Below are 12972 nucleotides of genomic sequence, written 5' to 3'. Positions count from 1 at the left end.
TGAATCAATATCCATTAGTTTATATGAAGCTTTAATATCAATATTTATCAGTTTGAATTTTTAAGTGGAAATGGATCCAAACTCATATAAATTCAATAGAATTCAATAACTCTTATCAAATTATTCTAGGATAACTTGATTTTGCAAGTAAATTTTGCGATAACTAGGTTGAATTGAAGTTGCAGCGAAACTTCATACTCGAATCTCTAATGTACATAACGAGTCCTGGGAGTTGTTTATCAACTTAACATACTAAAGACGTCGCGTAGTTGAGTTTGTACAAATTAATCAATTAACTATAGGTCCTAATGAGTACATCTTGCAACGTTAATTTGGATTCTTATGTATGACCTAGAAGTCAAAGAGTAGGTATCTTCTATTGATCAAGACCATGACACACTAGGGAGTCGGCTTGCCTAGCCATAAGACCTACTAAAAGTATTTCGTGATCAGAACTATAGATTGAATACACTTATTTAATAACATATGGTAAAAATTAAGAGAATTGGCATTTCACACACATTGTCCTATCATTAGAAACATGCAGACACTGTATATAAACCGAACAGCCAATCTTGTTGCACCTATCCATACCAGAAATCATTCCCCCCCCCCCCCCCCCCCCCCCCCCCCCCCCCCCCCCCCCCCCCCCAAAAAAAAAATGTTCCAACCAATGCCCACTCCCAAGTTCAGAGCCACCATGCTCTCCACCCTCACTCTGCTCCTCCTCTTCCTCTGCTCCTCGGACGCCTCCCCGAGCCACCGCGGGCCGCAGGATCTCATCCGCTCGTCCTGCGTCCACGCCCAGTACCCTGATCTCTGCCTCCACACATTGGCCTCCTACTCGGGCCCCGCCAACCCCAGAAGCATAGCCCAGGCTGCTGTCAAAGCCAGCCTCTCCCGTGCACGCTCCGTGTCGGGATTCCTCCGCACTCAGGCACCCGGCAAGGCCCACCTGTCCAAGCGTGAGCAGGCCGCCCTGAATGACTGCGTGGAGCAGGTAATTTCTTAACAATGCTGGGTCGATATTCCGATCAATATCCGGTTTTGAAGGACAGAATGTGAATATGTGTGAGTACTAGGAAGTAGCAACAAAATGCAATTAGTATACTGACTAATTTGGTTTTGCTCCATAATATCTAGCTACATTGTATTAGTGCACCTACTTTCTTGCGGACCCTTGAATTTTCGTGATATAGCACGAACGGGTTGAGCCAGTACAACGCGACCGCTAAGTGCCCCACACCCAAACCTGTCATGATTATACTCGTTTTAGCCCATCGGTTCCCCGAAATTAGTGCAATAGCTAGCTTTGTCTGGCAATCTAATTAGGTGCATAAATCCATGACGAAAAAAATGTTGAGATCATGTACACTTTGGTTTCCTAGCGCAGAAGCTCTTCTTGAAATTGTGGGGCCTTATACTAATTGCATATGGAGAGCAGAGCTGTGTCCTTCAATAGAGGTCATAGTCTTAAATTTGATTATTATGTCTGTCGGCTATACTAAACCATATGGTCTAGAAAAATTATCTGGTCCCCCTAGACAGTAGTTTATGGTGTCGGCTTCCCATCAGATCAACCCTTTTTGATGCAAATTCCACTATAGAAAGTTGATCCAAAGACTTGTAAGTACAGGCAATGGTTCCTTAAAGAAATCGATAAGTATGATATGACAATGGCCCATTGGCAGGATTTCAAGTTATTTGCAATGTTTTGTTTGGATTCAAAGTTAAAATCACCGTGATTTTAACTTTAACTTTAACTTTAACTCTACACTACACAACAAAACACACATTTGAAAAGTTAAACTGGCGGGTCCCATATCTTATTCAAACACACAATCTCATTATACACAATTATCTACTACATCCATTTATTTTATTTAAAGTCAAACTGGTGGGCTCACAAACCCTTGTCTTCTTCCTCAGTTAAAGTTAAAGTTTCGTTGACTTTAACTCCGAATCCAAACGTCCCGTTATAGTCTTAGATCTGATACCGAAATTTACAGCAAATGACTTTCGTACCACAAATCCAGTGCTTCCAATGTGTCGAACATGACTCATGAGTGACTAAAACATTTGCCTGTGAACTTTTCAAAATTTATAATCTGTGTGATGTCTCGATCTCTCGGGCAAAGTATAGAATCGAGACACGTGTTTCGCCACTCGACTTGATGGAAATACCAAGAGTACTGATAAAAGTTAACTTGATTCCTATTTCTATTTTTTTTATATTTTTATTTTTACAGTTATCGGACTCCATAGACGAGCTGAGCAGAACACTCGGGGAGTTGCAGCACTTGAAGGGGAAGACGTTCCGTTGGCAGGTGAGCAACGCGGAGACCTGGGTTAGTGCAGCATTGACCAATGAGGATACGTGTCTTGACGGGTTCGATGGAGTCGACGGGAAGGTGAAGACCGACGTGCGGCACAAGATCACCAGAGTGGCCCGACTTACCAGCAATGCTTTGTACATGATCAATCGCCTTGATGAGAGCCGTGGCAGGGGTTAGTCCTAAGGATAAGAACCTATGTATGTACGAATGCGGGGAACTTATAAGTTGTCTATATATATATTTAGAGAGATATCAGTGTTATCTCTTGTGTGAAAGAGACTTAACGTGGAACATATCTTAATCTTAATTATTCGATTGGCCTTGTTTTGTTTATCTTCTTTAGCGTTTGTGTCTTCGCCAATTCCTTCTCTAACTCAACCAAATGAGCTTCTCCAACGAAGTCAGCCTTCGACTTACCCCGTCGATAGTCATTATATATCTATCATAGTCGACACACTTACTCATTAATGTCTGCTTCATATAACGCTCATATCGAAATTCTGCATATGAACAACCAATTAGTTATGAAATTAACAACGAAACAACTATGGTTCTGTGGCAATCGAACTAACTGTAGTATGAATGCTTTGTTGTAACTCATACAATGTCGACATACCAATTTTTTTGTAGTCATCTAACCTGACAACATACCATAAGCCGAGAAATCCTTTATAGTCCACATCAAAGCGGCCCTCATGTTGAAGTTTTGCCTTGTCAAAACATCATAAGTAGTAATCCCAATATGTTGTAACTATTTCATCTCATTAATAAGTTGATGCAAGTAAACATCTATTATAGACTTTAGATTTTTTGGCCAAAGTATGATATATGTTAGAAACATATACTCCAACGTCATACAATTCCCTAGACAAGTTGTACAGAATAATAACAACAAGCCAGCATGAGTAAGTTCTTCCCTCTTTCGAAAGTAGCGAACTCATTTGAATATAATCCAAGCCGAAGATTACGAGGGTTAGATTTGAAATTTGAGCGCAACTCGTTGAAGTGTTTCCAAGATCTCTCATCGGATGGATGATACATTACATTTTCAGAGTGAGGTTCTCGTAATGCCATCTCCTATTGCCTGCAGAGGTCGGACAAGCATAAAGCCTTTTCAACCTCGGATGAGAGGCAAGTAGCGAAATTTTTTCCTCGCCACGACCTTAATTTTTGCCTTTAGAATCATAACGACATTTGTGCTTATCATCACCATAGAATTTTCACCTAATACAAGTGGCATCGTTCTTATAGTACAAAATGCAGCCTTTTGAACAACAATCAAAAGTTACGGTGCTTAATTCAAAATTTAACACTAACTTTTTCGCCTTATAGAAGTTCTTAGGAATGTCGTCATTCATCGGAAAACTACAGTATATCATGGCAATAAGCTCAACCACAGTACACGTTAACCCTGGCTAATGTATAATACATATGTATTCTTTTGTCAAGTTTATGTAGTATATATAGATTCTTTTATCTTCTGTTAGGGCTTCATTTGCTACGGTTCGCAGAAATATAACCATGCTTTCAATCATTCATTTCATCGACCAAATCCAACTCATCTGCAGCAACCCTTTTTTTAACTTAAAAAGAATATTTTAATATTAGTTTATAATATAATAATTTATTATGATGGCAATTAATCTTTTATTATGGAAAGTGATACGAATTTAGTTACGAACAACAAACAATGAAATAAAAGATCACAATAATCTTACTAACGGAGCTTAATAAAACTCGCGCGCAATGCGGGTAGTCTCACCTGGTATACATCTACACTCCATGGACACTCCTAAATTCATAGCCACCTAGCCTGCCGTTAATATACCCACACTACTACTCATATATTGTCCTATGTTGCTGGTGGACTTGAGATGTTTTAAGTGTCAAATCTGTATCTGAATATTTTGTTGAACTATTAATTTCTTATGATCATCAATTAATAATCGAGACGTCCACGCTCCTTTCAAGTTCAAATAGACGAAGACAACCTTCCAGATGACATGTCTGGATGGGTTCGAGGCAGTTTAATTAGGAAGATCAAGGATCAAGGATGAAGTGCTGACCGAGGATCAGAGGCTGAATTTACGACCTTCACTAGCTAGCAATGTCATGCATATATTATGAAATTATGAATTGTAAATTAAATAAAACCGTGCCCAAGAAAAATAAGCGACTAATCTCGATATGTGGTTTTACTTGGGTTTGATCAGACCCGATGGCGAACCAGATTCGATTGCCCGATCCAGCATGTCTCCGACTCGAACTCAACTTGATGTTGACAGAGCTCGAGATGAACTTTGAATTTTCGGGGGGGGCTAAGCTCGAGCTCAGCGGTACTCGGCTCCCGGTAACGTAATTTATATGGAGCCCAAGCCCATACTCTTCTGTCTTTAATTAATAATATGAGATTGGGGCTGGGGGTATTAATTATTCCTTCAAGCCCAACCCAAAATTGTAAACCAAAAACCCAAAAATAAAAATAAAAATCTGTTAAATAGAAAATCAGATATTCCGTCCTCTTCTGTCTGATAAACCCTACTACAGTCCAGGGTTCTACTGCTGAGCTGAGTTTGTTGAAGAAGAAGATGCTGAAGCAGAAGAGTAAGAAGCTGACTCCGACGACAGAGGAAGTCTCCGGCGAAGAGAAGACGAAGAAGAGCAGCAGCTCGAAGGATGGTGAGATATTCGCCGATTGCTCATTCTCCAGCCTCGGCCTGCACGCTGGCTTATGCGACCAGCTCAAAGGTTGTCTCCGTTTTTCTCCCTATCAATCAATCAATTAATCATCAATTCAATGTAAATTTAATTTCTCTTATATATATATATATATATATATATATATATATATTAATACAAGGCCATTTGATCAACTTTATTTTATGCAGAGAGGCTCGGTTTCGAAGTGCCGACTCAGGTCCAAGCCCAGGCGATTCCAATCGTCCTGTCCGGCCGTCATGTGTATCCTTCCCGTCATCCTCTTTTTGAAATTCTGCCGAAATTTCTTCTTCATTTTTTGTTTTTTAGTTGTTTGAAGCCAACAAAGATGGAGTATTTCTGTATACTGCTTGCTGAATCGTTTACTTGTTCATTTAAATTTTTTATTTTTTCTCTATTTTTTTTGAAGTTATTATTGCACTTCCCAAACGCTTAAAATAGTAGTATTTTGTGTAACAGATGATGTTTGGAATGACAGTGCTTCTTTCTTTCATGTTTTTGATCTTCTCGGTTCAATGTATGAGCTTGCTTTCTATTCCATTGTTGCTCCTTAATGAAGGAAAAATATAGGCTGGTGAATGCGGCTACAGGCTCCGGGAAAACCATTGCCTATTTGGCACCTATAATTCATCACCTGCAGAAGATGGATCCTCGAATTCAACGGTCTGATGGAACCTTTGGTGCGTGGAATTCCCACTTGGAGGAGTTATAATACCTCTTCTTTTTCCTCTTAGACAATGCTGATGAACTTTATTAGTATTACTCAACTTAGCTTTTTTGCTGCATTGAATCATTCATTTGGGGAATTTTAGCGTACTTGAATTAATAACGAACAAAGCTTTCTTGAAGTAGTAATGTCCAAAAATCGTCTCCGTTGTTTCTCACCCTTTTCCTCTGTGTTATGTAAGCGAATTCGTGGAGCTCCCAAGTTGTACAATGGTCACTTCTTGATAGATGATGCGGCATTGATAAACTAGGAGTGTGTTTTAAGGGTGTTATCTTTTATGGGTGTAGTGTGATGAGGAGTATGCTGGAACTTCAGATGGGAAATCCACGTACGACTAATCTGAACCTAAGAAGGGACAAGATGGTCTATTAGAATTAGAGTGTATTTAGTTAACAGAAAGTTGGGGGAAGGGAGCTGCTTCCCTCTTGTTATTGTGTGTTTGTTCTGGTTTAGTTTGATATTCCTTCTGCATCATCTATTGTGTATGCGAATTAACTGATATATAAATTGTTAGCGTTGGTTCTTGTACCAACGCGTGAGTTGTGCATGCAGGTCTATGAAATTTTGCAGAAATTGTTGCACCGGTTCCATTGGATTGTCCCTGGTTACATAATGGGTGGTGAGAACAGGTCCAAAGAGAAGGCTAGGCTGCGGAAAGGTATGCAGCTCCTTTCATTGTGTCATTGTTAATATTGAGGGGTTCATAATCCGATGAGGACGGAAATTATATACGATCATATAATTTTTGTAGGCATATCTATTCTTGTGGCAACTCCTGGACGCCTTTTGGATCACCTAAAAAATACGTCGTCTTTCTTGCACACAAAATTGCGCTGGATAGTTTTTGATGAAGCGGATAGGTCTGTCTCTAATCTAAGAGGCTTTTTGTTTGATGAAATAATTAGCCTCGGCTCTTCTTTATGGTTTGACGAGTCGATGTGTTGCTTTTGTTGTGAATATCAATAGGATTCTTGAATTAGGATTTGGCAAAGAGATAGAAGAGATACTGGACATACTCGGCTCCAGGCAAGATGGATCTGATGAGGGAAAGAGGCAGAATTTACTTCTATCTGCTACCTTGAATGAGAAAGTAAATCGTCTTGCTAAAATCAGCCTAGACAATCCAGTTTTGTTGGGCCTAAGCGAGAGAGCAGTGTTAGAAACACCAGCGGGACGATCTGGGTCTTTGGAATCTGATAATGATGAGGATTTAGAAAATGCAGGGGATGCTATTATCGCACCCACAGGAGATTATAGACTTCCTACACAATTAGTCCAGACTTATGCAAAGGGTATGTGTTACTGGATGGCGTTTGTGTTGAACTATCTCATTTTCCTTGTGCTTTTGAGTGTCCTAACAAATGTTGTATGCAGTGCCTTGTGGTTCACGACTTGCAGTGCTTCTTTCTGTTCTGAAGCACCTCTTTGAGAAAGAACCATCTAATAAGGTAGTGCTCTGCTGTTCGCCCGTTATTGTGTGCTCATACTACAATGTTGTGAGCTTTTGTGACTCAATGAGCTTTATGAAGTTCTCTTTGACTTAACAGGTGAACTCACTAAAATTCTGATTCTGCAGATTGTGGTATTCTTTTCAACCTGCGATGCGGTAGATTTCCACTACACCCTGTTATCAGAATTTCGTTGGGCTCCTTATGGACTACAAGAGGCAGAATCAAAACAGAAGTTTCTGAGATGCAAGACTTTCCGCTTACATGGCAATATGCAGCAGGAGGACCGGAAAAAGACATTTCAGACATTTAAGGAGGAAAAGTCAGCTCTACTGCTGTCAACAGATGTTTCTGCTAGAGGCCTTGACTTCCCTAAAGTCAGGTGTATCATACAGTATGATTCTCCTGGGGAGGCCACTGAATACGTGCACCGGTAATACTGCATGTCTATATGTTGGTAACTTTCCCATCTTTCTGGACAGTGTATCTCTAGTAAGTCAGAACTGTCTTCTGAAGCTTGACATCCATCTTTGCAGGGTTGGCAGAACAGCCCGATTGGATAAAAGAGGAGACTCACTCTTGTTCTTACAACCTGTTGAAATAGATTACTTGAAGGACCTCGAGAAACACGGTGTTTCACTAACAGAGTATCCCATCGTGAAGGTATTGGACAGTTTCCCATTGCGCGGTCAGAAATTCCATGCGCAGAAGTTTGTTGCCCTGGACACACATCCTTGGGTTCTATCTCTTCAAAAGGCACTCGAGTCATTTGTGTCAACTGAGGTATATGAGTGGACTTTTCTTTCAACGTGGTATATGACTATGCTGCTCTATGTTACATTTCAATCACATTTATTCTCCTCAGGCAAATATAAATAAGCTGGCAAAGAGTGCATATTGTTCGTGGACTCGTGCATATACAGCCCACCGGGGGGAGCTCAAGAGAATATTCATGGTGAAGAAACTCCACATAGGACATGTAGCCAAGAGCTTTGCTCTGAAAGAGCAACCCTCTTTGGTCGTCAAATCGTTCCAGAAGAAGAGGAAGAGAGATCAGGGGCAGAAGGGCTTGGGCAAGAAGAGGAAGGTCAGCGGCAAAACATGAGACCTCCAAAGCCTGTTAGGGCTAACAATCCAAGCCAACATCACGTTTGGTAATTAAGAATGGTCGGAGAATGGAACGGAATTGGCATACTAAATGTGACCTGTGTTTCAGTCCATACTAATCTTGGCCTAACAATGTCAGGTGGGAAAATATGATTCTACGGAATGTTCTGCTTTCAGGAACCGAGCTAGGCAGTTGTATCCCAAGTAGTTTCGGAATTTACTTTTACATGGCAAGAGAGATTCTGGTTTATAGGCGTTGCTTGTATCTGTTTAGTAACTACAAGCAGAAGTTTTGACAGGGGTGTGATTATATTTTTTGGTCCCTACCAGGGCATGTTTCTTGTATATGTTCGATACACTGCGCGCCCTCTAGCAAAAAATCTTTGTTCTTGTAATCATTTATCCATCGAAGCAGTGGTCTTTAATGTGTTATGTATAATAAAATATGCCCTTGAAAAAAGTTGAACGGCCCTTATTTATGATGGAATTATATGCCATTAAGGTGTGGTAGGGCTAAAGAATGAATAGGGCAGGGGTGGGACATTGAAATCTTCTCATCATAACCACCATGATCACAATCTCTTCTGTCCCTACTTTGATATAATATAATTTTCATTATTATTATAAATTATTTATTTTTAATAAATTTTCTTTATTTCTAGTGATTGTGAGATCTACTAAAAAATTGGGTGATGGGTCTTATCCTTTCCAAAGCCTTGGCTGGCAATGAAAGGATTTGGTTTCCAGCTAAAATATGCCAACATACATAGCTTCCAGAGAATTCAGATTATGAATCTTGCCTAAAGTTAGAAGGGAACTCCATTATTGTCTCGTTGGATTCGGATTCGTGGAAATATGAATCCGACAAACCGGAAGAGGTCGCGTGCAAGAATTTGGTAGCTAAACCAAACTCCCTTCCTGACAGAGCTAAGCAGTCATTGTGCCTTACTAACACCATGGGGTGTTGTTCCTCTTTGGGATGATGATGCTTGACAAGTGATGATACCTTAAGCAATCTGATATTCGGTTTTGAGGATTCAGCTCGACATGGTACCTAGAAACGAACTTCATCCACAAATCATGTGATTCTGACTCGTTATATGTATCCTAACTTGGTTTCGGACACGTCCTTTTTCATTTGATAATATCTTTCTAGAAATTTAATTCCTTTGTGTTCTCTATAAACTTGAAATTGGAAACCAATTAAGATGTAAAAGCAATTGGAACCCAACCGTGTTAGGAAACAATGCTACTCCTCACGGCCATTGACCATCCAATATAAAATGGGTGAAAACAGAGTCTGAGAAGACATCCACCATTGGTCAATCCCCTAGTTGCACTGGGGTCAACATCAGAGGCACATGGATTGTTCTTCACGATTGTAGCAAACGACTGTAATTCAGATACTTACATAATATATTCTTTTATCGCGCATTCAACTGATAAAAATCAATGATATACTTTACTTTCACGGCAGTCGATCCGTCGGGTCCATAGGCGGTGTTCGAGTTTTCGGTATGAATTTACGGGAGAGGGAAAATAAAGATTCCACGAGGTGCATTTTACACGTTGACGAGTGGGTGACCATAAACGCCATGATGAGGCCTGCATGCTCCCACGTCAGATGGGATCCGACCGATTGAGGATCGCATGGTCGGGTTACGTTTGGGCTCCACATCAAATGGACAGATTAGGCCCATTCTTAATTCACCTGAGGCCCATTATCAGTAGTCGGACCCACTTCACATCTTAGCTGTCGGGATAGCTCCCTTTTGCATGTAGAAAGATTTATGGGGTATTTACTTAAATTGCCCCTTTCCAATTCATTCCTCTTGTGCGATTAATCCCCTCGATTTTGCCAGATTGACGTATGTAAAATTTATCCGGTTTTGCCTGTTCTAATTGGAAAGGTTTCCAAAACGTTAGTTCACTGCTTTTCTCGACCCTTTTATGCAATGACCTAACCTAGTTACTAGGTTTTACGTAGACGTTATGGTTGAGATCCATGTTGACGCTTCAAATTAAGGTCAGCATTGGACGAGCTTTGCCAACTCTATGAAAAGGATCTGCTACGGGGGAGTGGATTCTTGTAATACACCGATTTCCACGCACGAGCATCGTTGTTATCTATTTTGAATTTAAAGATATCGGGAAAAACTTCTTTTTAGGTAAGCATCAACGTCTTGATGTTTATATTGTTGAATTGTCCGAAAAAAAAAAAGAAATTGAGCATGGAAATTTCTACTCAATTCGCCTTGTGGCTTTTTGACGTCTGTACAAATTTTATGATCAGAAAAAAAAATGATCGAAAAGAAAAATCCCTATTTTAGTACATATACTAAAGCCGAAAAAAGAATATGTTTTTCAAAAGAAGCAATAGACGATAGTGGTACTTATTGAAAAGGTCAATTAATGAAGAACAAAAGGGTTTGACAACAATTAAAAAAAATTAAAGAAAGAAAAAAGAGTTCATTGACATAAAATAATTAGTGTAATTAGTACCAAAAAGAATATATAAACATAATTAAGGTGGACTTTAAATCATCATTAGCGGATGACGTACACATTAAGTTTTCAAAGCGAGGTAGTTAAATCGATTTCTCAAAAAATTACAGTATAAAATTATATGCATAACATCATCATGAAAGCGATAATTACGATTAAGAGAACAAAGAAATTGATTAAACCTAGTTCGCGATCACTGACTGATCTTATTAGATATTGAAATTTCGAAAGCAACCCAACAACATGATTGAATATGTCGTGTGGTGGGTCAATGTGGATGAAGTTTCCCCAGTCGACGTGGGATCACAAATACATATATATATTATGTGCATGCAGATGTCATTATCGATATGTAGATCAAGAACAGTGCCTAATCGAGATTCTTGGCTGAGACAAATATGATTTTAAACGCCACACCACCCGAAGAAATATGCCGTTAATTCCCTAATTTGTGTGAAATAATAATAATAATAACCATTATGATCTGTTACTGGAATTGTAAAACTTGAAGCATGCGACTAATTATTTCAATTATGCCTTAGGAGTGCAGCTAGAAGGTGGCAATAATAGAGCATTATTTATCTGTGAAAAATCACTGTATTAGTTTTGTAAAATTAAAAGCATGAAACTATCTCAATTACACTTGTTAGGGCAGGACATAGTTAATTATTTTCTCCTTCAAACTTTTTATTAATAACTGAAATAATAAGATTTACTGTGTGATTACATTTATGGCATAGAACACTTATCTAATTAATTGGCAAGCTGGCAGATGTAATAATTAACTCTCAGAAATTAATCATGTTTGAAAATATCACAGTTCATAGATATCGTAATGATTGTCGTTTCTTATAATAATATGTGAGAAAAAATTAAATAAATTTTTTCAATAGACAAATTTATGATTCACCGTCCGAATGTTAATTGAATCCAATCATCCATTTCATGTAATTTTTATTATTTTTTCACGTCACATACTGAAGTACGAGCATTGAAAAAATCTTATAGTCATTTTCTGTTTTTGGTAGCTGAGGACAGTCAATTTCTAATTTTCTAAAGCGTTAAAAACTCCTATATTTTAATTTTTGTTCTATGTAAATAAATATATATGGTATATATACGTTTCTCTATTATTCTTTTTAGGAAGTAATTATTTTTGGCATTCACTGGAGATAATCAAATTTTGTTAAAGATCCCCACGAGGAGCAAAAAATTATTATTGTATGTGCTAATAATTAGAAATACTTCAATAATTCAAGCTCAAACGTTCTCGAAAATTCAGAGCACGTACATATACATGTATTAACACATAAATACATACATAGATACATACACACACATATATATAGTAGCTAGTCAGAATTAAATTAATAGTTAATCACACAACCCCACGTGAAAGGACAATAATAGCATACGCAAAACAAATAGATTAATGTTTACTGCAGAGAGTGGGAGTTGGATGGATGGAAACATAAATCTGTGGGGCTGTCGGTGTTTTCTTTATAACGAAATAATTACTGTAGAATTTTAAATTAAAAATTTATTAAATCATTTGATAAAATCATAATGCCGCTGGAGACAGAAGCAATCATATTAATTATTTTACTGATGTCCAATTACTATCTCTCTGTCTCTCTGTTTATAAAACTTTGGAGGTGACACTTTTTTATTGGGGTAGGTTCCCTCTAGGGTTCAACCCTGCCGTGAATCTCGGACTTTGCTTGCCCTTTTGGGGGTCTCATGTCCACTGTTGAGATCTCCACTTTGATATGCAAAGTCAGAATAACTATTCATATACATATGTGTATATATATATATATATGTATATATGCATGTATCTCAAGTTGTGTACATATTATGTTCTTTGTTATAAAAAGGGAAGGTCTAGGGTTTGCCATTTGCCATTAGGGGATAAAGCAGTGAAATTTCTGAGCTATGATGAATATTGAATTATATAGAAGGTCTCACTCGATCCGTTGATTTTATATTTGTCATTTGGAATTTAGACTTGTGGGTGTAATGTCCTTATATGGTGTTAATTTCATGTTATGCCATGACCTGTACGTCGACACTTGCACAAATCCAATGTTCAACATTAATTTTGATGTGGGAGTTGAAGTCTCATGATCTT

General features: G+C 38.5%; 2 protein-coding genes across 2 annotated transcripts; both read left to right on the top strand.

Moving 5' to 3' along the window:
* Positions 1-628: 628 nt before the first annotated feature.
* LOC116187035 (pectinesterase inhibitor 3) lies at positions 629-2669 on the top strand. Its single transcript, XM_031515614.1, has 2 exons — positions 629-1000; positions 2250-2669. The coding sequence occupies exons 1-2, from the start codon at positions 662-664 to the stop codon at positions 2511-2513; spliced, it is 603 nt and encodes a 200-aa protein (XP_031371474.1). The 5' UTR covers positions 629-661; the 3' UTR covers positions 2514-2669.
* A 2189-nt stretch (positions 2670-4858) lies between these two features.
* LOC116189208 (DEAD-box ATP-dependent RNA helicase 17) lies at positions 4859-8747 on the top strand. The gene is made up of 10 exons (XM_031518771.1): positions 4859-5084; positions 5225-5297; positions 5625-5734; positions 6296-6439; positions 6533-6641; positions 6748-7073; positions 7156-7229; positions 7358-7662; positions 7766-8012; positions 8095-8747. The coding sequence occupies exons 1-10, from the start codon at positions 4925-4927 to the stop codon at positions 8332-8334; spliced, it is 1788 nt and encodes a 595-aa protein (XP_031374631.1). The 5' UTR covers positions 4859-4924; the 3' UTR covers positions 8335-8747.
* Positions 8748-12972: the final 4225 nt, after the last annotated feature.

This window comes from Punica granatum, chromosome 8 (assembly GCF_007655135.1).
Source record: "Punica granatum isolate Tunisia-2019 chromosome 8, ASM765513v2, whole genome shotgun sequence".
NCBI classification, from domain to species: domain Eukaryota; kingdom Viridiplantae; phylum Streptophyta; class Magnoliopsida; order Myrtales; family Lythraceae; genus Punica; species Punica granatum.
The sequence above is the reverse complement of the archived record's forward strand: the minus strand, read 5'-3'. Positions and strand labels throughout refer to the sequence as shown.

Bases quoted from the DNA above. Each gene is read 5' to 3' on its own strand.
- LOC116189208 (XM_031518771.1), top strand. From the start codon at position 4,925: ATGCTGAAGCAGAAGAGTAAGAAGCTGACTCCGACGACAGAGGAAGTC. The intron at 6,440-6,532 runs GTATGCAGCTCC...TAATTTTTGTAG, and splicing joins GAAGGCTAGGCTGCGGAAAG to GCATATCTATTCTTGTGGCA. The intron at 7,230-7,357 runs GTAGTGCTCTGC...CTGATTCTGCAG, and splicing joins AGAAAGAACCATCTAATAAG to ATTGTGGTATTCTTTTCAAC.
- LOC116187035 (XM_031515614.1), top strand. From the start codon at position 662: ATGTTCCAACCAATGCCCACTCCCAAGTTCAGAGCCACCATGCTCTCC. The intron at 1,001-2,249 runs GTAATTTCTTAA...TTATTTTTACAG, and splicing joins TGAATGACTGCGTGGAGCAG to TTATCGGACTCCATAGACGA.